This window comes from Plasmodium coatneyi, chromosome 11 (genome assembly GCF_001680005.1).
Source record: "Plasmodium coatneyi strain Hackeri chromosome 11, complete sequence".
Taxonomy (NCBI): domain Eukaryota; phylum Apicomplexa; class Aconoidasida; order Haemosporida; family Plasmodiidae; genus Plasmodium; species Plasmodium coatneyi.
This window is the reverse complement of record NC_033566.1, coordinates 1,757,164-1,784,087: the sequence shown is the minus strand read 5'-3', so window position 1 is coordinate 1,784,087 and position 26,924 is coordinate 1,757,164. Positions and strand designations below refer to the sequence as shown.

Sequence of the window (26,924 nt, the reverse complement as noted above, 5' to 3'; positions counted from 1 at the left end):
AATGCTCAAAATGGTATACACAATGCACATATATATTCTAAATAAATGATTTATGTATAGTATATTCATCATGATAAAAAGAAAAGAAAACTCCTTATTACTAATCAATCATAAATAAAAGAAGGAAATTTGCACTTCTCTATATGAACATAATAGAAAGGGGGTGCGTAAGAAGCAATGTACTATTCCACAACGAACAACCACATACAATACAGTGAAATCATATAAATGAATGTATAAAGAAGGAACGTATATGGGAAGTGTATAGAAATTTTTTTTTTTTTTCTTCTTTTCTTCAACAATTCTTCTGCTCCATTATATTATTCTTATTTCATTATTCCAATACACTAATTCCAATACATTTTGTTCCAACATATTCTCCTCCCTACATTATTTGTTACTACATTTTTGTGCCTTAATTTTTTTTTGTACATAATGATTTGATACATACACATATATATACATAATCTGCTATCATTTCCTTAAGGAAATTGAAAAAAATATGAACTATTAGAAAGAGGAAGTAAAAATAAAAAAATTTGACATGTGTGCTTGTTCACAATCATTCCTATAATATGTACAAAATATTCAACACACACATGAACATATTCTGCATGCATATATATGAGCAACAACACACAACACATTACAGTACAAAATTCATTGCATAAAAGAATGTACAATTAAACCATGGTGACAAAAGTAATACAATGTATTTAATTCCATAAAATAAGATTTATTCTAATGGCGGTGCACATATAATATTGCTCTATGTGCATAACCCACAATAAAATGCAAAAAAAAAAAAAAAAAATATAAATAATGCACATTTATACATATTCTTCTAATTCCACCCATTTCAGCAGGACTTGCAGTGCAAGGTGGAAGATTTACCCTCCAGAAAAGTGTATAAAGCATTTGGCAAGAATGGCGAGCACGGCAAACATACATGTACGGACATCACTAATTGGGAAGAACAAATGGAAGAAATAGTGACAACTGCATTAAGTAGCCCTTTGTTTGATGGTCTAGATTATGTGAAGGAAATTGCGCAGGCTTCTTGCCTTCTATCTAAGTTAAAAACAGATAGTTCATCATGTAGCAGAATTTGTGATTTTTTTTATTTCTGGTTAGGGGACAAATTATGTGAAAAAGTGAAGAACATTATTAAAGTTCGCAGTATTATGCAGGGAATCTATCAGAAACTCGGAAGCAACAACGGTCAATGCAATTACCAAGAAATGAACGATAATTTTGGTTGCCCTAATTTCAGGAGAGCAAAAACCATATTCGCCTATTACCACGATTATAAAACCATATGGACGGCACTAAAAGATTCTAAGTCTCGCGGCTCCTCCTCCTGCTGTACTGCATATAACGACTACCTGCAGCAAGCTCAATATGCTTATGGACAAATACAAGCAGGTTGGTCACTTAATCAAGATGATTACTTTGCAGAATTCTGGGACAAGTTCGAAGGTAATGGTAATGGTAGTGGTACTATCCCAAAACCAGGAGAACTGAAAAATAAGGCACTGTCTGAAGGAGGGGACCCTCCACCACTCGAAGGGGACGAGGACGGAACAGATGTGCCTAGTTGCTTAACACAGTTGCTTTCACAACCTTCAGAACTTGCTGCTGCACCATCATTACCACAGCAGGATGGTGCTGCTAGTGCTGCTGCTGGGAGCAGCAGCAACATCGTCGCACCAATCGTCTCTTCTGCAGTGGCCGGAATAGGCCTACCAGCAGCTGTCGCTTTCTTCCTATACAAAGTAATCACAATTATATTAGCAAAAATGAATAATAATAATGACATTTTATTCATATTTACTTAAATTTAAAACGAACCTATATAAAGAGTGTAAAACCGTTCCATACATGTTATACATGCTCCTCCTTCCTTCCACCCTACCACCCCTAACAAACCTTCCGCTTTTCAGTATACGCCTCTATCTTCCTGGGTAGGGAAATCTTCCAGGAGCAGAAAAAAAAAAAGATCAACTAACTCTAACTTTAGTACACTCACAGAAGACGACTCTTCCACACTTTATTCAACAACAGATATGTCAAAAACAGAAACAGACAATTCTACTATATATAATGGTAGATCAACATCACCCAGAGGAGCAAGGAATAATAATGCACGACAGAAGAGGAATGTACATTATCAAAACATGTAACAACAACACACATGCATTGGAATGGAACATCAAATATAATGTCCCACACACACACAGAAGGAAGGCATAAGTAACTGCACACAGTTCATACAATGTGTAAAAAACAGAAGGACATTTCTTTCTCTCTCCTTCTTTCATTTTTTTTCTTTTTTTTCTTTTTTTTCTTTTTTTTCTTTTTTTTCTTTTTTTTCTTTTTTTTCTTTTTTTTTTTTTTTTCCCTTTCCTTTTTTTTCCTTCTTTTTTTTTCTTTTTTTTTTTTTTTCCCTTTCCTTTTTTTTCCTTCTTTTTTTTTCTTCTTTTCTTTCTTCTTTTTTTTTCTTCTTTTCTTCCTTCTTTTTTTCTTTTCTTTTCTTTCTTCTTTTTTTTTCTTCTTCCTTAAGCTTTCCTTATTTTTACTTCTGCTTTTTTTTTTCGTTCTTCCTATATCCTTTAAAGAAAAATAAAGGAAAAAAGGAAAGAGATGCTACCCCTCTTCTCAGAAAAATATTTAAAGGAAAGTATAGAAAGGAAAAAAGAAAATTATACAGATAAGAACTTGTAAAGGAAAAAAAAAAGAGAAAAATGAATATTTCCGATTTTCTGTAAAAAAGAAGATGACCCAACAGGTTCAAAAAAAAATAAAAGGGACAAGAAAAGGAAAGAAAAAAAAACCTTTTTTCTTTTTTTTCCTTTTTCCTTCTTATTCCTTCTTTTTCTTTCTTTCCTTCCTTACTTCTTTTTTTCTTTTTTTTGTTTTTTGGTTCATTTTTCTTTTCTTCTGAACTTATATATATTGATTATACACACATGAACAATGTAAACACTTTAGTGCAATACCAAAAGGGAAAAATAGAAAAAATTTCTTTTTACTGAACACTTATAAATGAAAAAAAAAAAAAAAGGGGGGAAGGAGGGGAGCGTTCGTTGTGCAAAGTATTACTATTATTATTGGAAGTGGGAAGGATGTGTACAAATATATTCCCCCTTCCTTCCTTAGATCGTTCGTTCCTTCTATTTTTCTTCCTTCGTTTTTATTTTTGTACCTTGATTATATACAAACATACAACAAACGAAGGAATATATATATAATGTACGACCACTAACTTAAGAAGTGAACAATGCATGTTAGTGTGAGAAAAAAAGGAGTCAAAATTTCATGTTCATTCATGCATAATGATAAAACAAATATATATATATATATATGAAATATTAAACACACATTTATTCAATATAAATGAAAAGGAAGGGAAGGAACACAACTTTTCTAAAAATAAATTCGCTCATTCCCTATATATACACAACAACAACAGAAAGAGAAAAAAAATATATCCACATACATAAACCATGTTACCCGATGCTGATGACCACATTCCAGAAGAATTACCTTCACAGAAGGTATATAAGAAACTTAAAAATCAAGAGTGCTATTCTAATCATGCTGGGTCTTATAAAGGAAAAAGGGGACAATTAGAGACAGATCGTAATATTAAACCCTATGCACAAAAAATAGCAGATGCCTGGTGCAACATACTTAGGGACGAGTATCGGGAAAAACTGGGCACAGAGCCCTGTAAGTTTCTATATTGGTACATAGGAAGTGCATTGCCGGCCACTTCGGGAGGAATACAATTTTTCAGCCTTTTGAATAAAATTTACACTACACTGAGTCCAGAAATATATAAATATAAGTGCTATATTGCATATTCTGATAATATTAGCAAAAGCCTCTTCAATAATTGGAAAATTGTCTATGATTATTGGTATGACTATGAAAATATAAAAGGGAAGTTACTGGGTAGTGGTACACCTAATAAAGAAGCCTATTGTAAGCGCGTCAGGGAAGCTACTTCAGCATATACGGAAGTACAAACACATTGTGACAGTCATGGAAGTACTAAATATTGTCAGGAATTCAGGAGCAAGTATAAAAAGTGTATTGTTGACCAATCATTAGAAACAAAATGTGAAGAAGCACTTGAAACAGAAGATCCAGCAGTGGCAAAAGGAACAGTACAAACACAAGTCAAACTAACGGTAATAAAAAAAAAAAAAAAAAAAACACCAACAACCACCTACATACATATACATATATATATATATATACATATACCTATATAAGTATATATGGTATATATATATATAACTCCCCCCCCTCACACACAACAACCCCCCTCACACACAACAACCCCCCTCACACACACCACTCCACTTACACCCTAAACAACATTTGTAGAAGGCGAATTTGGAGGTGTTACCCTCATATGTGCAATATTATAGGGGGTTCATAAAAACTCTTGACTATTGCACTTATTGCCCTTTCCCCAGAGTAAAAATAAGGGACGCAATAAAAACATATTTTCACGATGAAAAATATGCAACGGTAGTTGCAAAGGCGTTGTGTTACGCATCTAGTAAGATACAGGACGCTGAGTCCTATAAAGATGTGGGTTGTAAATTTTTCAATTTTTGGCTACAAGATAAGTTCTCTGAAAAATTGAAGAAGGGGGATGATGGTACTTCATTTTCGACATTGGTGGAAGCAATTAACAAGGAGCTTAGTGGTATTGATTCTAAACATAGGTGTGAGATCAACGATCTCAATACCACCACCTCCACCAGTGGTGGTGGCGTCTCTTTCCAACATAAAAAAACACTATTTGAATTCCTCACTGACCATGAAAAAATAATGAATCCATTCGGCAGTCCCATGACTTCTGATATGAAATGTGATAAGAAGTATAAAAAACACTTAGAGGACATTGTTTCTGCCTATAACGAGGTGCACACTAAGTGTGGGAAGAGTACTGATACATGCCATAGCGAATTTAAGGAAGTATTTCAAAAAAACGACAATAATTCAACATTAACTTTAGAATGTCAGTTAGTGACTGAATCAGGTGAGGATGTTGAATCTGAGGGAGAAGATAAATTCCCATCTTCTGCATTTAATGAACTTTCTGATGATCAAACTGTCACCTGCAATGAACAATGGAGGAGAGCATTAGAAAGTCCTCAATTATTGAGGGAAAGCGGAGCTGGAATCACCCCTATTGCGGTTTCCTCCGCTGCTGCAGCATTAATAGGACTACCTGCATTGGCATACTATTTTTACAAGTACAAATCTTTCGTCTTGAGGAAGCATAACCACACTGGGGGAGGAATGAGCGGAAGCAAAAGAGAAGGAAGAGAGAAAAGGTCCCTTAGGAGAATATTTAACACGTTCTCAAACGGCGACGACAGCTCAACGGAGTACGACTCAACAACGGAATATACAACTGATGACTCTACCACACTATATTCCATTCCATACACATCATCTAGGTGAACACCATCTAAATAAGAAAGAACACCTAAATGAGTGAACATCTTCTTCCTTAGATGAGAACGAACAACAACAAGAGCAACAACAATATCTTCTTCTCAAATGAATGAACAAACAACAACAACAACATCTTCTAGATGAATGATCATCTGGTACGATGATGATTGATCATCCCGTAGGTGCATGATCATCTGGTAGATGGATGGATGATTCATCTTAATAGATGATGGTTGATCATCTCCTAGATGATGGATGATCATCTTTAGATGATGAATGAACATCTTTAGATGATGAATGAACATCTTTAGATGATGAATGAACATCTTTAGATGATGAACACATCTTCTAGGTAAATATCTAAAGATTTTCATTCATCTACATGAATGACCACTTAGGTGAACACAATAACATCTTCTAGATGAATGAACAATGAACGAATAAAGTGGAAAAAAAAAAAAAATTTTCACCCTGCCATTCCTTCCGAACACTTGCAACAACATGTAACATGCAAAAAAAAAGAAGGAAGGAGAACTCATAACAACTCCTTTTTTTGAACTTTTTTTTTTTCCATCATTATAACTAAAATTAAAAGAAGCAAAAATTTTGATCGCAAACATGCACATATACAACGCAACGTTGTACACCTGAAGGAAGGGAAAAATAAAAACATTCCACACCCTAACAACCTTCCATTCCCTTCCAACACTTGCAACATGCAAAAAGAAAGGAAGGCGGACTTACTCATTTTAACATGAAAAAAAATAGAACTAACTCTATTCCTTAATTGTATGTTTCACTTCTTTTATATCTGAACCCTAAACCTGAAGAAACAACGAAACAACAACAACAACACAAAAAAAAAATACAAGAAAAAAAGAAGAAAATTTTTTTCTTGAGCAGCATGCATACAACGTTGTACACCTGAAGGAAGGAAAAAAGAATTCTATTTCCTTCCTAACACATGCCAAAAAATCCGACTATTTGCTACCCCATTCTATTTTTTTCACCCTTTTTATATATGAACATTGAAACAACATAAAAAATGTTAAGCACAAACATGCATAATTGCAATATGCTCAAAACATGTGAGCATAATTTGCTACTCCTCCTCTTTCCATTGCACACCGTTAGAAGAAGGGAGGGAGGGAGTGTGGGGGCGACACATATATAATGAGAGAAAAAAAAGTGCTCACATTATTTTTTTTCTTCGCTCTCTCTTTCTCTCTATATAGAAAAAACAAGAATACTAACGAACTTTATTTTTTGAAACAACATAACATATATATAATTATATATGTGCAATTAAAATCAAATTTTTTTTCATTATTTTAAGTTAATATATATTTTTATATATGTATGTATTATTATTATACATTCAAATAATAAATTTTATTTTTAAAATTTAAAAAAATAAAAAAGTTTACATAGAATGTTGCACTTTCACACCTACACAAATACATCTATAGTGAAAAAAATAGCAGCATATATATCGTGCGCGCGTACAACACAATTGATTGAATTTAACACATTCTCTATGTTCAACACAAAGAAGAAAGAATAATAATATTAATCATCATCATACACAATCCATACAACCTATTTAATGTAAATTAGAAAAGAAAAAATTTTCATTTTAAACATCTTCTTTTTTTACATAAAAAAAAATAAAAGAAAAAATAATAATAAAGCAAAAAAAGAAAAGCAAAATGATGGCACCCTTTGCTACAAAATATTTAATACTCACCTTCGCATCCCTATTCCTTTGGACACAATACCCTAACTATGTATGACGAAAACTAATTAATTTCTAAAATCTGCGCATATATTTATTATGAATGAACTTCTATTTTTTTTTCACTAAAAATTGAAAAAAAAAAAAACAGAAAAAAAAAAAATTTCGACCATCCGTAACAACCTTCCTTCCACCAACCACCACCTAGAAACCCTTCCTTACCTCCTTTTTTTTTTTTAGGTCCTAGTGCACGCCATGCCATGGAATAAAACGCCTAGCGGTTTTTACTCTTCAGATTCAAGCTCTACAGGATCATCATCATCAGTACAAAGTGGTGAATCTAGTGTAGGAGCACAGCAGCAGAAAAGTAAATACCCTTGCAACCCTAGTACAGGTCCCTTTGGAAATAGCATACTTGCTAAAACGCTTAGGCAACTAAAATCGAAGGTTGAATTAGGACCGTCAAAACCGTCACAACACAGAAGGAAGGGGGCAAAGGGTGGAAGTGTGGGCACTAAATTCAAAGACGTTTATGATAAATTAAAATGTTGTAATATCAAAAATAAGGTGTTGATAGTTGTTCTATTGGTTATTATACTTTCCTATCCAGTAATTTTATTTACTGTACCCCAAGCTGTTTACTTTTCCCTCCCTTTTTATCTTGAAGATGGAACAGGTAGCTATACAGCATTTCAAATTGTGAGTTCCCTAATTGTAGGATTCATTTATTTGTGTGTGTGCTTAGCATTTTGCTATTCAAATAAAGCAAAAAAATGTATTAAAGAAGAGCTAAAAATACAAAAATGTCTCAAGAAAAAAGAAAGCACAAACACCAACACCAACAAAGGAAAGACGTAAGGAATCAAGAGAAAGGAATGGCGTAGTTGTTCTTCTTTCATTTTTTTTTACTTCCTCCTTTTTTTTTGTGGGAACAATGTTGTACATTATATGCTAGTATTATCATGAATTTCCCATACATTTTTTTTGTTTACATAGGAACTCTCTAACTATGTTTTTTTGTTTGTTTGTGTGTGTGTAAAATACTCATTCTTGTGTGGTGTTGACGTCATTTTTGTAAGTGTAATATCCATTCTTGTGTATGTGTGTGTATGACTTCCTTGTATAATTTATGAATATGCTACAGGGTTTGTTTTAAAAACTATTGTATCGAAATTTTTTTTTTTTTTCTTGTAGCAACACTTTTTTTAAATTTCTAATGACCACCACTTTTCCCCCCCTTTTAATATATGAGAATGGTCTCTATTTGTGTATATATATATTTTGCTTTTTCCTTACACTGTATAAATAAGCTGTATATATAAACTGTGTGCATACTTTGTGCAGCCATTTATTTATTGTTCCTTCCATGGCGGGTGGAATGGAGGGAGAAGAAAACATTATATTCAAGGGTTCATGTGACGTTGCATATGACGTTGCATAGGACGTTGCATGTGATGTTGCATAGGACGTCTTACATGCTATGGTAAGCAATATTCTTCCTCCTTTGTTGCCATTGTCCCTGCAGTGGATGTTGCTGCATATTATGGACTAGCAGAACGTACCCTGGAACTATCCATGGAAACATCCGTTGTTGAATATTATTCAGCAGAAGTTTCCCCTGAGGGTCTATGTTGAGCCTATAATGGAAGTTCCTGCTAAATGTAATGATGTTCCGTGATAGGGGGGACCTTCTTCTTCTTCCGTTTCCTTTTGGTGGTGATGAATTACATATTTTAAAATAAAAAAAAGGAAAGGATGTAAACGTACAAATTATATTAATAACTGATCTATATTTCTTTTTATAATTTCTTAAAAAAAGAAAGAGGAAGGAAGAAAAAGCAGAAAAAAAAAATTCATAAACATAAATACTTGTAAGGAAAAAAAAAAAAAAGGAAAGGAGTACTTACCTTTCGGAAAAAATTATTTCTATTTTTTGAAAAAAAAAAGAAAGAAAAAAAAAGCAATTACACAAAAATAAAAAACGCTGTTGTTAGAGAGAAAAAAAAATTTTAATGAACATATTTTGTATCTGCAATAAAAAAAATTTACCAAAACAAATCAAAATAAAGTGGGGAAAAAAATTTTTTTCACTTCCACTTATATTAATTACACATGAACAATGTAAACACTTTCATGCAATACGAAAAAAAGGAAAAATAATAAAATTAAAAAAAAAAAATACATGAATAGAAATGAAGGAACATTCATATCTAAAATGTAGAAAATATAATCCGTATTGGATGAAGGGAAAAGGTGCGTAGCTCAGGTGACATATATTGCAAACTGTGTGTAAGTGAACTATTTATAATATATTCGTTAAAAAGATAAGGAGGAATACCGAAGGAAATGCTACGGAACACTTATAAATGAAAAAAAAAAAAAAAGGGGGAAGTATATTTTGCACATTAGTTATATGGTACATGTTAACAATATCTTTCTAATGAACAACAACGACCACTCTTTCCCTCCCCCATCCTTTTAAAATAATATCAATCAAACATAAATTAAGTAACATAAACAGAAATTTTTACCTGAGAGGGAAGAAATGTTGTACCCCTATTGGTACAATAATTGAATAAGGTATGGAATATTATAATACTCAAGGAGGGAGGGGAGCCGCTAAACCATAATCCAATAATAGAATAAGCGAATGAAGCAAGCAAGCAACGATATGAGAGAAATGTTTAAATCATTCATTCCACCCCTTACATTCTATTTTACTATTTCAGCATAATTGTTTCTATTTCTACACTCTTCAATTCTGCATAATAACTTCTCACACGTGTATAATTTGTTATCATCCCCTGAAAAGTTGAATAATGTACACTTATTTACCGAAGAAATAAGTATGTATAATATGTACATACCATGAACTGTCATAATCAGCATACCCTACAAAATTGCGTAGAATTTTGTACAGAAAAATTTTATATACAAAAAAAATTTTATATACAAAAAAAATTCTATGCAAAGAGAATTTGTACATGCAAAGAATTTTACATGCACAATTTGCATCCACATTCTAATTATGTACATATATATGTGTATGTATACATACACATATATATATGCCATATATGTATATATGTTGTAGAAAAATGAGCACATTTTAATATTAAATTTTATTATTTAACAAAAACGCACAGAAAGAAAAATGGCAAAACCAGCAGGGACAGGATACCTACATGTACATTTCCTTCTGCTTAATGTGCATGTATCATTATTGAATGAATAATAATTCATATATAGCACTATGGAAATAAATGTAAAAGTGTATAAATGAACATATGTATACACTTCTGTCGGCCACCTTGGCAGAGCGTCAATTTGGAGCAGTTGGACTCTAAGTTAAAATTCTATGATAGGATCGGGGGGAAGGTCGTCCAATGTACTTATGAAAGTGAAAACGAGATAGTGAAAGGGCAGTTAGGAGCTTGTTCTAGAATTGCAGGTGAAGCTGATAAAATTTCGAAGGGCCTGTGTTATATATCTTCAAGGAAAGCGGATGCCAACCTGGCGCAGGATTATCAGTACAGAGCTTACGGAACGGACCAAGCGGACGAAGACTCAGATGATGTGTCGGCCGAATTGGAGGAACGGCTGAATAAGGCACTCTGCTATTTCTTTTATTTTTGGCTTGGGAATGAAGTGTGGAATAAAATAGGAAGTGCAGATGGTACTAAATTTTTAAGTACTATGGAATGTATATATAAAGCACTGCAATTATTCCATATTCCGAATAATTGCACAATTATGGACACTGACCATACTGCCATCTCCAAGGACCTCTTTGTTAATCGAAAAACAGTGTTTGACTTTTCTTTTGACTATAAAGGGATAAAGGATAAACTAGGCAAGTTTAGCAACTCCTGTGATCAGGGTTACTATGATCACCTGGACAAAGCTGTTAAAGCTTATGCTGCTGTAAAGGCAGATTGTGAAAGTAAGCCTGCTACTGATCCATTCTGCACAGAATTTAAGAAAGTGTATGAAGATTGCAGTAAGAAGGGGGAGTTGAAATTTACGTATGAAACAGAATGTATAAAAGCTTCCACACAAGGTCCAGAAGGCATTAGTTGCACCTTAAAGGGAACATCTGAACAGGGTATTGAAATATATAAGAACGTCAATTTTGGATGTAGCCCTAATTTTGTATGGAGTCCAGGAATTTTCGTCGCTGCGTCCTCTTCTGGGAACACAGCAGTAGCCGCCATCTCCTCCATATTTGGAGTAGCAGCACTACCAACACTTGCTTTCCTTTCATATAAGGTAAGTATAATTACAACAATTATAATGGAGCTATATATATATATATACATATATGTATATGTCCATATATAAGTATATATATGTATATATGTATACATGTTCACACTTTTTATCTTTCCACTCCTTTTATTTTTCAGTATAATCTTCTACCTTCAGGGTTTGGTAATCGACTTAATAGAAGAAAAAAAAGAACATCTGCCACCAGGCGCAACTTTGATAACTCCACATTAACAACAGAAACATCAACATTTGCCCATACCGAATATTCCACAGAAATGAATTCCACAATTGGTGACTCAACTGCGGAAAATTCTACCATATATGACGTACAATCTACAAGAACAGGAAGAACAGCAAATAGCAGGCAACCACAACAACAGAGGCAAAGGAACAACAGGAACGAACAAAGGGAAGAACAGCGACGGAATAACATAGGTTATCATCGCATATAAGATACCATTCCATGAACAATTCCATACACCAATAAATGTAATGTACCATTAAATATAATGTCATGCCCTTCCTACTTCCTTTCCTTCCTACTCCATTCAAATTATAAATAACGTATGCAATGTGTTACCCTTCCTTTTGCCCTTTTCCCTTTTTTCTTACATTCATTATAAAGTAGGGTGTGTGCAATATTTTATATATATATAAAACCAGAAAACAAATATTGTCATTATGTACGTGATTTGTACACAAATGTATTCATCACAAGTGCACTCATGAATGGCTTGGAAGTGCTCACATAAAATATTAATATACATATATATAATTATATGTATATATAAGTAACATATATGTATATATACATATATATATGTATACGCACGCACACTCTAATAATACCACCACACCACATCACACTCTAATAATAATACACCACCACTCCACTATAATAATAATACCACCACATCACACCACACACACTCTAATAATACACCACCACACTAACAACACCACATTAATAATACATTAATAGGCAGATGTAGTAATACACTAATACAGGAGTTCACTCTAAAAAATTTTAAATCTGTCTCACTATACTTAAAAAAAAAAATCCATTCCATTCTCTTCTATCATTCTTAACAACATGCAAAAAATCCGACTAATTGCTCCCTCATTCTATTTTTTCACTGATTTATATCTAAAATAAAAGAGGAGCAAATAAAAAATTTTTTTTTTTTTTTGAGCACACATGCACAACGCTATGCACATATACAACGCAACGTTGTACACCTGAAGGAAGGAAAAAAAAAATTCCATTTCCTTCCTAACAACATGCAAAAAATCCGACTCATTGCTCCCTCATTCTATTTTTTCACCATTATATCTAAAATAAAAGAGGAACGAATAAAAATTTTTTTTGAGCGCAAATATGCAAAGACATGCACATATACAACACAACGCTGTACACCTATACAACTCTATTTATAATTTTTTTAAGTACTCAAAATATATAGGGTTCATTTGCTACTCCTCTTTCCATTGCGCCGTCAGATGTGAGATATACAATTGAGAAAAAGTGCTCATTATTAATTTTTTTTTTTTCTTTCTCTCTTTTTGTAGAAAAAAAAAAAGAATATTAACCAATTCAGCTACTACTAAAATAGTAGAATTATGTGCTAAAATGTAATAGTTTTTCATTATTTTAAATTATCACACTTTTAGTATTAATTATTGTGCATTTTAATTTTAAATTTAAAAAAATAAAAAAGTTTATAGCAGTTACTATTCACACACATCTACAACGAAAACAATAAAAAGCAGTATATATCTCGTGCACAGAATACTACTGAATTAACATTCTATATTAGCAAAAGAAAAAGAAATAAGCACGTAATGTATTAATGTACATAAAAGGAAAAAAAGTTTTTCTTTAAACACCTTTTTTTTTACATTAAAAAAACAGAAAACAAAGAAAGTAAAAAGAAGAGCAAAAAACAAAAACAAAAAGAAGCAAAAAAACAGCAAAAATGATGGCACCTTTAACCTCTGCAAAACTTCCAATACTCCTTAGCTTGATACTTTGCTTTTGGCAACACTCCAACTACGTAAGAGATAGAAGCTGTTGTTAAATTTTTTAGAATTAGCGCACATATATTTATTATGGTTCATTTTTTTTTTTTTTTTTGTACTGAAAATAAAGAATACCTTCTTTTTTCTATCATAAGAATTGCGTATTTCATAATTTCTAAATGCACTTTCCTTTGTTTTTTTTTAGGTAACTGCATTAGGCACATCAAAGGGTTCCAGTACAGGAACTGAAAATGAGAAAAAAAATAATCCCTTGGGTTCAGGTGTAAAAACACTATTCAAGCAGGGTGATGATTCAAAACAACATAAGTTAAATACACCTCCTGGTGATAAGAACAACACAAATCCATCACCACCACCACCAACGAAGAAAAACCCACTTGGTTCTCTATTCAAAAAATCACCACCCAAAGATGAACTAAAACAATCACCACCTAAAAATGAATCAAAAATATCGGACCCCAAACCAAATACACCACCTTCAAGTGGTGGTCAGAACAACAACACCAATCCAAATGTACCAAATATACCACCTCCTAAGGAGGTCGGACCAAATACACCACCTTCAGTTGGTGGTGATAAGAACAACAAACATCCAAATAAAGCACAGAATAAAGCACCAAAAAATGTACAAAGTTGTGCAAAGAAAGGAAACAAAAAAAGTTGGCGAGATCGACTGATTTGTAGATTATTTCGTGGGGAGGTGAAAACACATGAATGGTTCCCCCTTCTGCTGCTTGCGTTGATCCTTTTTATGTGGATTCCAAGTCCCGTGGGTTTAATTTTCGAGTTCCTCCCAGGTGAAAGCGGAACGTTGGGTGTACCTGCTATAATTTCAAATATAGTTTACATGATCATTGGCTTCCTAATCCTATTTGTACTATTAAAATTTTGGTTCTCAAAGGAAGGAAAGAATTTATCTAACAAAATATGGGGTTGTAAATTTCTACAGGGGCCGAACGTTCAACTCACAGAGAACAAATCTGAAGGAACTGCAAAAACTGAATAGGTGTAAGGAAGGTTGTTAAGTGGTTGGATGGAAGGAACCTAAGGTCCCTTCTTTTTATCATTAATGTGTATTTGTAACCTTGCTCCGTTGTTACTATTTATTATTTTAACATCCTATTTTTAAATGAAGACATTTTTTATTTTTTTTTTTCTTTAATATATAAAGCTTATGTGAATTATATTCTATATTGTCCCTTTTTCTATATAATTAATTAACATTTCATTGTTTCATTGATATGTATAATTAACATTTTGTTCATTGATATACAATTAACATTGTTCATTCATATAATCAATTGTTTATTCATATTATTATAAAGAAGGAAAGGAAGGGTCTAAGGAGAAGGAAGGGAGGATGTCTAAGGAAGGAAGGTTGTTAGGTTGGTGGTTCGTGGAAGGATGGTTGTGTTAGGGGTGGTAGGTGGGTCGAAGGAAGGTTATTAAGTGGTGGTTTCTGGAAGAATGGTTGTTTAGGGGTGGTAGGTGGAAGAAAGGTTGTTAGAGTGGTGGTAGGTGGAAGGGAAGGTTGTTCGGGTGGTGGTAGGGTGGTAGAATGAATGGTTGAGGGTGGTGATTGGTGGAAGGAAGGTTGTTAGGTGGGTGGAAAGGCGTATGTTGAGGGAAGTGTGCAAGGGGGTACAGATTGGGGTGTTAGATGATTGGGGTGGAGGGTAATAAGTGTGAAGGAAGGAGAGTGTAGGAAGATAAGTGAAGGAAGGTGTGTGGAAGGAATGAAAGTGTAAAAAAGAGGAGTGAAGGAAGTGGTGTGGGAGGAATGGGAGTGATGGAAAGAATATGGGGGTGATGGAACGAATATGGGGGTGATGGAACGAATATGGGGGTGATGGAACGAATATGGGGGTGATGGAACGAATATGGGGGTGATGGAACGAATATGGGGGTGAGTGTAAGGGGAAGTAAAGGCGTGGGGAGTGACTGTGGGGGAGTGATTGTGGAGGGAAGTGTGTTAGGGTGTGGGGGAGGGGGTGTTACATTATTATTTTTTTTTTTTCTTCTCTGTTAGAAAAATATTGACATCTCTAAATATTAATTTTTGAAATAATGTAATATGTAATTAAAATATTTTTTTTTGAATTGAGATATATTCCATTTTATATATCTTATATTGTATGTTGTAATGAGTTCCTTTTCAGTTTAAATTAGATTTACACACCTAAAAGGAGTAACTGTACATCGCGCACAACACAGCTGAATTAACATTCCATGTTAATAAAGAATAAAATGATTATACAATCCATTGAATGTATATATTAATTTACACTAAAAAAAATAAGGAATATATTTCTATTCTAAACTTCCTTCATATTTAAAAAAGAATTTAAAAAAAAAAGAATGGCACCTCTCACAAAACTTTCACTACTCACCTGTACCCTATTTTTGTGGGCGCAATATCCACGTCATGTAAGATACAAAATTTTTACACACACCTATATAAAAAAGGAAAAAAAATATATTTGTGACACACATATTTTCATTATGATGATTAACTTTTTTACATTAAAGAATTTTTTTTTCCCTTTTTTTTTTGCTCAGTGAAGGAAAAAAGGAAGAAGGAAGGGGGGTGGGGGGAAGGGAATGTTTTCCCTTTCCCTTCCCCCCTCGCCCCCCTTCTTTCATTTTGTATAATAATACTTATATGCTCCATAAATTATGAACTCACACCTTCGTACCTCCTTTTTTTTTTTTTTTAGGTGAGTGCATTAAGCGCATCAACATGGGGCAAAGCAGGTTCAAGCACATATGACTCCTCAGATGAGAGCAGTGCAGGATCATCAACAACAAGTGGTGAATCTGCTGTTAGAACAGCGTTGCAGGGAAGTCCATTTCATCATAAAAGTTATAATAATGAAGACGACCCCCCCATTAAGAACACCTTCCCAAATGAACCATATGAAGGAAGGAATAAAAGAAATAAAAAAAATACCACCTTAAAGGACAAATGTCGAACAATTTGTAAAACCTTTTTTCATGATTGTCGTCGAGGAATGAAACATAGAACCCTACTATTACTTATATTAGGCATTTTAGCCTTTAGTTTGTTCATTCCATGTTATACAAGCGCCTATCCTGAAATTTTTACGGAGTTAGTTTCGAACTGGTGGAACCCGGGCAGTGAAGTCACTTGTAATGTGCCTGGATCTAAACATACCCCGGTAACAGTATGGGCAGTTTTCACAACCTTAGTAGTCCTTATGGTAGGTGCATTAGTAGCATTTTATTATTATCGAGCCCGAAAAAAATATATCAAAAAATCAAAGTACAAAAAATTCAATCCAAAATTCGATTCGAGGAATTCATCCTATGGAAGAGGAGGAAGGAATAAAAACAATATAAAAAATCCAACCTTAAAAGACAAACTTAAATTAATTTGTGAGAAGTTAGCATGCCGTAAAAATAGGGGTTGGACTTTGTTCTTTGTTATATTGTTGATGGTGGGTCTTTATTTATTATTTCTCTATTATGCAAATTCAGGTGTGACGAGTCCTGTTTTCATCTGCCCTGAAAGTTGGCGGAAAACAAGGCAGCTGATATCTCCGTAACTTCCGTTTATTCAGTAACTTTCGGTTATTCGATGACACTTTTTAAAAAATATGGTACTCGTCATTCTCATAACCATAGTGGGGCTCGTGGTCAACCTATTGTTGGTCGTCCTATGGTGGTCCCCCTATTGGTGGTCGTCCTATTAGTTGTTTCATTAGTTGCTTTATTATTGTTAGAGCAAGAAGGAAAAGAAATATAATCAAACGGTCGAAGTTTTAAGTGTGGAATTTTTTTCCTTCCTTTTCTTTCTCTTTTTTTTTTTCTTCTTTTTTATTTTGTCTAATTAAAAAAAATTTGCACATTTTAAATAATATATGTATTATTGTTAGAATTAAATAAAAAAATAAATTAGACATATAGATATATGAGAATATCTTAATTCTCCCTTCTTTCCTTTTCCTTAGACCACTCCTTCCTTCCTTAGACCCATTCTTCCTTTCCTCCCTTAGACCCATCCCTTCACCCTTAACAACATTCCACGTACCAGGCTTAACAACCCACCTACCACCCCTAACAGCCTTCCACCGACCACCACACTAACAACCTTCCTTCCACTAACCACCCCCTAACAACCTACCTTCCAACACCCTAAACAACCGATCTACTACCCTACCACCTAACAACCCACCTTCCACCCTACCACCTAACAACCCACCTTCCACCCTACCACCTAACAACCCACCTACCACCACCCACCTAACAACCCACCTACCACCACCCACCTAACAACCCACCTACCACCACCTTTAACAACCTTCCTTCCATTCTAACACCCCTAAGCAATCTTCCTTCCACCTACCACCCCAACAACCCACCTACGACCCACCTAACAACCCACCTACCACATCTAACAACCACCCCTAACAACCATTCCACTGGAGGAGCAGTAGCCATCACATTCCGAATGTGTTGCATCCAATGGTGCATTATATGCGATCGTAACGTATATTTCTATGTTGCCCGTTCCTTCTACCATAATTATTATTATTTGCTACTCTCCTTCCACATCTAGGTGCAGTAGTATATAAAGATGAATTGTCTTCTGCTGACGAGTCCATTGTTGTGGAAGAATTGTCTGTTGTGGTAGAAAATTCTGTAGAAGTTTCTCTTTCTGTGTCGAAGTCACTTTGGGCTGATCTCTTCCTTATTCTTCTGCTTCCGACCCTTACACCACCACCTCCTCCTCTTCCAAAAAAAAAAGAAGAAGTATTACGTATACGAGAGTATAATGGAGTGTACTAAAATAAAGAATAAAGGGAAGGAAAATAAAGGCATATAAATATATGTTATATATATATACATTACACATGCACAATGTAAATCACCATTTTGCATTTTCAAAAGAAAAAGGGGGGGAGATATTATTTAATGTTATTATTTATATTTTTTTAATTTAATAAGAATTGTGATTGTCACCTTATATAATGCAAATGTGATTAATGGCAGTCCTATTATCGGTATTACGGAAGATATAATGGTGGTTGTGCTAGGGGTATTGATGGTTCCAGTGGGGGTCCCCACTGCTGTGTGAGATTGTGGTTGTTCCACCGTACGTACGGATTGCTCCTCGGATATTATGTTGCATGTTAATTCTGATAGTTTACCCCCATCGAGAAGTTTTTTATATACATTATTGAACCCATTACAATGTCCATCTGTCTTACTTTCACAACTGGAACTTAGTGATTCATAGGCTGATTTAGTGTTCGTTAGGTGTTGTTGATATGTTAAAGTGCACTCTTTACTGGTTTTCTGTAGTTGTTGTTTTATTTTATACTGATCTTGAGAATATTCATATACTGCTTTCATTTCATTGAAAGTGTCCTTGTCACTAAGTTCATATATAATTTCACACTTATCCTTATTATTGGGAACTTCATTTAGCTTTTCATAGATTTTTTTCATAATTTCGAGAGGTGATTCAACAACGCCACTTAATGTGTTGAATAATATATTACCTAACCAATAATAGAAGGGAATACAATATGGACTGAGGGATAAGTGTTTTCCCCCTGAATTCTGCACAATGCACCATGATTTAACAATTTGATCTACATAAGCTTTGACTTTTCCGTGCCCATTCAATTTATCGTTCAATGTAGTCTTCATACTGTCCGACCAAGAGCAGGATCCTGTACTATGAACACTCCATCCTGCGTCAAATGCAGCATATGTTTTTCTTGAAAGTAATTCCTCTAAATCCCGATTCTATAAATGTAATTATTGAAATATGTATGCATTCCAATGTACATACATGTCACATATATATATATACATATATACGTTATATATATATACATATGTGTATGTACATGTATATATATATTGCCCTCCCCCCCTAAATAGAATGCCTGGGGATGTGTGCTTAGTATTCTTTTCATTCTTCCTTACACTCATCGTTGTTTATTTGTGCCCCCTCTCCTAATATAGTGAACTAATATAAAAATATACTGCTCATGCCCTCACACGATTTATACAAAAATAAAAAAATATATATATATACAAGGCTTTTTACACACCCTTTCCCGTTTGTTCGGTAGTGCTTATGAACAGGCATGCATAAGGAATTTTTTATTCTTTCTTTTCTTCTTCAATAGCGCAATTTACATTTTTAAATTTTTTGTACTACAACACTACTCCATTATATAATTGTTCGCATCCAAAATCATTATGATTATATGTGCCACATATATATATAATTAGAGACAAATTATAAATAATTATAAATAATTATGTTGAAATAGCACACAATGGAAGAAGCGGGAAGAAATGAAGCAGCCTCCACCTCTCTCCCAAAAAAGTATTGTCCTCATGCAACTGCTATATTAATTTTATTGCATATGCTTGTTTGGAGTGTCGTGCTACTCCTATTCACACCATTCGAGTTATTGCTCATATAAAAGAGTGTAAATTTTTCCTCTGGAATAAAAACTTCAGCATGCGCTATGAATTTATTTTTTTACTCTTATGTTTTAAAAGGATTATTAAGAATTATTAGCACAAATATATTGTGCAGTTTATACATATAGAGCACTTTTTTCTTCCTTCTCTTCTATACATGTATACATATACTGATATTTATTGAAATAACTGAACTAATAGAGCAAAATTAACTATACATGACAAAGAAGGTATATGATCAAATTACTTATGAAGGTGAATGTTTATACATTCCTATGATAGTGCATATTGTTTGTATGGTACCCCCCCCTTTAATCTTTTTCGTTTAAATTTATTATTTTTTTCCCTTCTCTAAAGAGAAAAATTTAACAAATTCCAAAAAATTCTACTATGCAGATTTAAAAAAAAAAAAGAAGGAAAATCAAAGAAGAAAAAAAAAAAAAGGATGGTCCTTTTGCTCTTTTTTACACTGTATAAATTTATGTGGTTCGGTTATATATATATGCTCCCTCCCCTCTAAAGAGGGAGGAAGGAAGGATACATTCATCCATTTAATATTACATACTATGATAATGCACATTCTTCCTTTGTCTTTGTCGTTGCTGTCTTCGTTGTGGTTGTTGTTGTATTCTTCTATTAGTATTTCTTCCTGTGGGTGGCACATTATATATTGTAGAATGGTCTGTTGTGGAACCAATAGTTGAATCATCTGCTGAATATAGTGTGGAAGTTCCTGTAGAGTCGTCCATTGATCGCAAATCGAAGTCATTCCTGGCGGATCTTTTTTTTCTTTTATTGCCGTTGTTGCTTCCCTTAGGGAAGGTGTCTCGTAGTCCAGAAAATAAATTGGTATACTAAAAAAAAAAAAAGTGAAGGGTGTTAAGTTGAAAGGGGTGATATAGACATGCATTATATATATATATGTATATATATACCAAATATATATGTACTGCATATGTATATATATGCCTGTATATATAGATGTATGTATATACAGAACGTATAGTCTATTCTATATTTTTATTTTAAATAAAAAAATATATTTATATGAATAATTATTATTAATATTTTTATTCCTTCCATAAATACTTTATAAAGGAAGAATGCGACAGCCGCAGGTAGTCCGACTAGTGTGCCAACTGCAGAAGTGACACCAGGTACGATACCACTACCACTATCATTACCCCCCTGTGGTGAAGGTGGTGATGATTGAAGTGATGAATGGTGTGTTGACGTTTCCTTCCCCAATGATGCAACAACTGCTGTAGTTGCTTCAGACAGCTGATCCAAACACGAAAGGAGATTTTCCTCATTGTCCCCTTCGCCTGATGCTGTCGGAAGCTCCCTTTGGGACACATCGTCACGTGTTAGTTGTGATGGTTTTGGAATACTTTCAGTTTGGAACTTATTCCAAAATTCTGTCCAGTATTGATCACTATTACGTTGAGTACTTGCTTCCACTCTTCCATAAGCCTGATTAGCTCCACCATTTCCATTAGCTCCAACTAGATAGTTATCATATTTTCCTTTACAGGGAGACTCACCGGATCCGGAATTTTTCAATGCCCTCCATATAGTTTTATAATTGTAATAATAATCGAATATTTGTTTTTTCTGAGGGAAAAGTTCTGTATTCATTTTTCTATGTACACTATTGTTTTGTGTACACAGATTGGTGGATTTGTCCAATGTACTAAAGATGCTTTGTATAGTACTATTAAGTGAATTATTCCCATTCTTTAATTTGTTCCACAACATTCCTCCTAACCAATAATAAAAGAAATTACAAATTGCTGTGCAGGGCGATTTCTCTCCAAGCACTTTAGATAGAAGACACCAAGCGTGGGCAATTTGTGTATCGTTAACCTCGCCCATATGATTTTGTTTAAACTTATCTCCTAGTATATCCTCTATTCCTTGTTTCCATGTACTGATTTCCGTACATTGATGATGTTTGCCATTTTTTTTGAATGCTGCATATACTTTTCTGGAGGGTAAGTCATCCTCACTGCAGTGTTCCTATGGATGTAATAGGGCAGCGGAAATATATATATTTCTATGCATCTCTTATGTTTTGAATAGAGCAATATTATTATATGTACACCACATTCATATACATCTTAATATACACCTATTTTTTTTTTTTTATGGAGCAAATAAATAAATAAATGAAAGGGGGGTTATTACTTTTGTCATGGTTCGGGTGGTCGTTGTTCATATGTGGATATTGCTTTTGTATATGATGTGAATTTTATATGTTAAAAGGTTGTGTTGTGTTGTTCATGCATTATTCATACATTCCGAATAGGAATATTAATGTAATATTAGAAAGCACTTTATTATGCAAAATTTTATATTATTATTATATTATTTTTTTTTCACCCTTCTTACTTATTAATACACCATAAATGGCTCATTCACATAGTATATATATGTGTGCATTGTGTATACCATTTTGAGCATTCGCTCCTCTTATAATTAACTTTATATTTCATATATTAATGTGCCCTTTCTCCTTTCTTCCTTTTTGTATTGCATGAAATGTATGTGATGTAGTAACAATGTAAGAAATATGCATAGAAATATATGACGATCAGAGTACTTTTATATTATGATTCTAGTTTTACATTCCGTACTGTTAAATTACACATAACTGCTTTTATTTATATGTACATAATTATAATATGTGACCCTGCATTATTATTATACGTTATTGCGTATAGGAAGGAATTCGTTACAGAATATTTCATGTGGGGAAGAAAAAGAATTAAGCACATGGAACAGAAAATAATGTGTTATATACACACCATGGAAGAAAATAATGAACTTCCCAATACCCATCCCCCCCACACACCTGCACACACGCGCTGCTATGACATAACTAATATGGACTATTTAGCAGGTGATTAGTGCAATGTACGGGGGTCCCATATATTCTCCTACATAAAGAGGAAAAGGGTGGTGGTGGTCCCATATTCACATATATAAGAAGGGGAGGGGGGCCCCAACATTCACATATTTATAGGAAGGAGGTTCCACATATTCAACTCATCCATAGCCCTTGTACTCCCATGTAATAAATAAGCGTCCCATTATCTACTTTTAATTTAAAGAGTAATGAAGGGAAATATGCCCCCCTCCACATACCAGTATTCTTTAATTTTGAAGGAACGAATTTCGAAGAATGACATAATGTATTCGTAGATATGGTCTACCGTGATGGTTCCCTGTCCATAAGGGTTCCGTCCCCCTCTTATGGGGAAAATATGTGCAGTATTCTATATGAGGGAGGTACTATGTACACATAGTATGAATCCCTTAAAGAATGTGTTCGTATGTATAGTATGTGGAACATAGGGGAGCTGCACAATATGAATTTATATTATGTGCACCATAAATGTGCCTCTAATAAAAAGGGGGGGTGCTGTATGTAGTTTTTCTCTTTGCACACTCTTATTTATTACTCATGAGTGTTTGCCACCTCCCCCCGGAAAGGGGGGAGCAGCCCCCAGGAAGGGAAGGAAAGGGTAGTACTACACACGTAGAAAGGGAATTGCATTACGCAGGGGGAGACATTTATTCCTGTGCAAGAATATTGCCACTCATTCTACACAAGGTACTTTAACACAAGGGACTTTTACACTGCACCCATTCTACACGTGGCACCTTCTTTTTATATAGTGGGGGACATTCGACAGTGTTCACCCCAATAGTAGTGTGTACACCCCAAGTAGTGGACACCCAAAGTAGTGTGGTCACCCCAAGGAAACAGTGATCCCCATGCCCTAATGGGACAATTTGCACCGCAAGTAGTGTGCCCCACATACTCCTCAGTAATGTACACAACCTCTGAAAAGGCATTCTACATGGTGGACACATTGGTCCCAATGTGGAATAGTATACTTATATTAGGAGAGTATTATAGTGTAAAATACGACAATTAATAATATAGGGCAATGTCGCAATTATTTCGTACATATAAGTAAGAATAATTACTATAGTTCTACATGTACACTTCCCATGGGAAATGATTATAATATATATGGAATCATTGTATTCCTTATTTGCCCCCCATGTGTACTTCACATGTGACCTGTGTTATCCCATACATCGTCATAAAGAAATAATGTGCGAACAGAACATTACTCCCATTATATATTTTCCCCGTGGTATTATTAGTAACCCCTTTATTACATTCAATAGTAGTAATGTGCATGTTGGAAAAGTGACGCATATCCATAATCACATCCATATGATCATGCATGTGTTGAAACATAGTATTTGTGCAAAATGGAACTGTCAACCTTCCCAAAATTCCTTTAATGTATAGAACCTTCTCTATATATAATATGTACTGAATAAAAAGAGGAATGTATCCCCTTAAGCCCCCCCGTTTGGAATTTTTATGAATTCCTATGCATTCCTATGGACAAAATAGTAAAAGGGAAAAGGGAAACGCAGAAAAGGGAAAAAAAAGGGCGCTTCAGTGTATAATTCACAATATACACTTAGGAAGGAACTTAAGAAGGAATGAGGAAGAGTGTAGCTCAAAATGGCACACAATATGTGTATCTCATCCTCTACATGTTGTGTAAGTTATGCACAATATACTTATCTGAAAAAGAAAAAAAAAGAACAATAAATAGGGGAAGAAAGAACAATTACTATTATTAGGCGACAATAAGTAAGAAGGAATGGGGGGGGAATATGATACAAGGATTATTATTATGACGGAAATACGTATATATTCTTTTTTTTCCTGTGCTATATGGTATAATGAATGTAATTTGGCCCCTCATGTTATATTTCTCTTCTCCTTATTCTTTTTAAATTCACATTCTTTCCACTAAATATGGATAAGTATATACGCACACTCAAAGAGGAGGGAAGCGTTCTATACGCATATAAACTGCTCTTGTGGGTGTTAAAATTTTTTTAAATAACCCATTTCAATACCAATAATGTATAAATTAATAATGCCTTCTTAACATTTCTGTCGGGGGGAAATTATAATTACTTCTATATATGCAATAAAAAAAGGAGCGATATAAATAATAATAATATAATGCTCTACATGTACATGTAATACTCCAGTCTACATGTATAATGACTCCAACGTACCTGTACATGTGTATAATATAATAAAGTAATATATAATGAGGGTAATATATATATATGTGTGAAATGAAAGGAGGAATACATATCATAAAAATTAAAAAAATTTTTCTTCCCTTCTGTATTTGTTAATATTTCCTGCCTAGTTCCTCTTTTTGAACTTGCTTAAATTATTCATATAACTATTTAATACATACTTGTGTGTTATCCCTACTCGAAAAATTTAAACAACACATATATTATTATTGAAGAAAAAGGAAGGTAAGAAAATAAAATATTCCACACACTTCCACCCCTACAATCATACACTTACTATTCATACACTTACAATCCAATCATCATCATATAATCATCCTAGGGAACAGACAAAACAAATCATAACAATCATAAAACAAACAAGTATAATCTTTATACTTCTATTCTCTGAATGCATGAACAACCTTTTGAAAGAGAAAGTTCATTATACACATATGCAGCAGAAGAAAAATATATACATCTCTGCACATATGTAAACCATGTCAGAAACCGCACCAGTAGCACCAGCAGCACCACCAAAGGTAAGGAACAATTTTAGGGGATTGAGGAAAAGTTGAAGCAAAGGAGGGGGTTGAAGGAAGGGGAATGCAAACATATATATATATACACATTTATGTTTCACACATATCCCTCCACCTCCCCAGACGTGTAAACTAGGGTCAATTACTGAGTGGTTAACCTTAAATAACGAGTTCTATACAAATTTCGAGCCTGCTGTAGAGAGCTCTAGCACCGGGGCTGGTGTTGCACAATTAACGTCCCAATTACAGACTAGCTACCCACATTGTAAAAAAATTATTGCGGACGCTGCAAAAATCGATCACGCCTACGAATATGCATTTAACCAGAATGGGCAGCAGAAACAGTACAAAAATAATGAACCCTGCCTTTTTTTTTATTATTGGTTCGGAAATAAGTATTGGAGTGATTTAAATAATCATAAATTGTCAAGCCTTTTGGATAAAATTTACCAAACGCTGGGATCTTCTATCAGTAGTGGAAATAAATGTGAATTTCAATACGAAGATAACATTGACCAAATCATTCTTGGTCATATGAAAATCATATTTGAATATTACCACGGTTATAAGCCGATACAGGAAAAACTGACGACGACTAGTTCCACCTGTGCGAAGGAATGGTCAACCTATTGGACCACACTTTCCTCAGCATGTACAGCTATGCAGAAAGTGTGCACAGAAGGGGGTGCGGGTGATCATGAGAAAAAGCAATATTGTAAAGACTTCAATAGTATCTATGCCGTACACTGTGAAACAGCTAATCTCCACCAAGAGATGGAAGAATTAATAAAAAAGATGCACCGTGAAGCAGACGAAGCGGTACGTTTCGCTACCACCACCTCTTCCCTCTCTTCCATCTTTGGCACCTTAGCAACAATAGGTGCTCCTTTCCTTCTATATAAGGTAATAATTGCACATTATAATTACAATTATAGTTAAAATTGAAATATTAAAAATATAATTCTCGTCCATCCTCCCTTTCATTCCATAGACCTCCCGTCCTTAGACCCCTTCCCTTAGATCTCCTCCCTTCCTCCTCCTTTAGACACTCCTTCCTTCCACTAATCACCCCCAACAACCAACCACCCTACCACCTAACAACCTTCCCTTCCACCAACCACCCTACCACCTAACAACCTTCCTTTCCACCTACCACCCTACCACCTAACAACCTTCCTTCCACAAACCACCCCCAACAACATTCCTTCCACAAACCACCCCCAACAACATTCCTTCCACAAACCACCCCCAACAACATT

General features: G+C 34.2%; 3 protein-coding genes across 3 annotated transcripts; all 3 read left to right on the top strand.

The window, feature by feature from the left end:
* Positions 1–228: 228 nt before the first annotated feature.
* On the top strand, positions 229–1,838 carry PCOAH_00035660 (KIR protein; the record flags this gene model as incomplete). Its single annotated transcript, XM_020060357.1, has 2 exons — positions 229–234; positions 864–1,838. 2 exons carry the CDS (start codon positions 229–231, stop codon positions 1,836–1,838), a joined length of 981 nt encoding a protein of 326 aa, XP_019915709.1.
* A 1,668-nt stretch (positions 1,839–3,506) lies between these two features.
* PCOAH_00035650 (Uncharacterized protein) lies at positions 3,507–5,487 on the top strand (the record flags this gene model as incomplete). Its single annotated transcript, XM_020060356.1, has 2 exons — positions 3,507–4,196; positions 4,396–5,487. 2 exons carry the CDS (start codon positions 3,507–3,509, stop codon positions 5,485–5,487), a joined length of 1,782 nt encoding a protein of 593 aa, XP_019915623.1.
* Positions 5,488–10,370: 4,883 nt separating this feature from the next.
* On the top strand, positions 10,371–11,764 carry PCOAH_00035640 (Variable surface protein Vir7-like protein; the record flags this gene model as incomplete). The annotated part of the gene is made up of 3 exons (XM_020060355.1): positions 10,371–10,403; positions 10,535–11,485; positions 11,723–11,764. The coding sequence occupies 3 exons, from the start codon at positions 10,371–10,373 to the stop codon at positions 11,762–11,764; spliced, it is 1,026 nt and encodes a 341-aa protein (XP_019916012.1).
* Between the last annotated feature and the right edge of the window lie 15,160 nt (positions 11,765–26,924).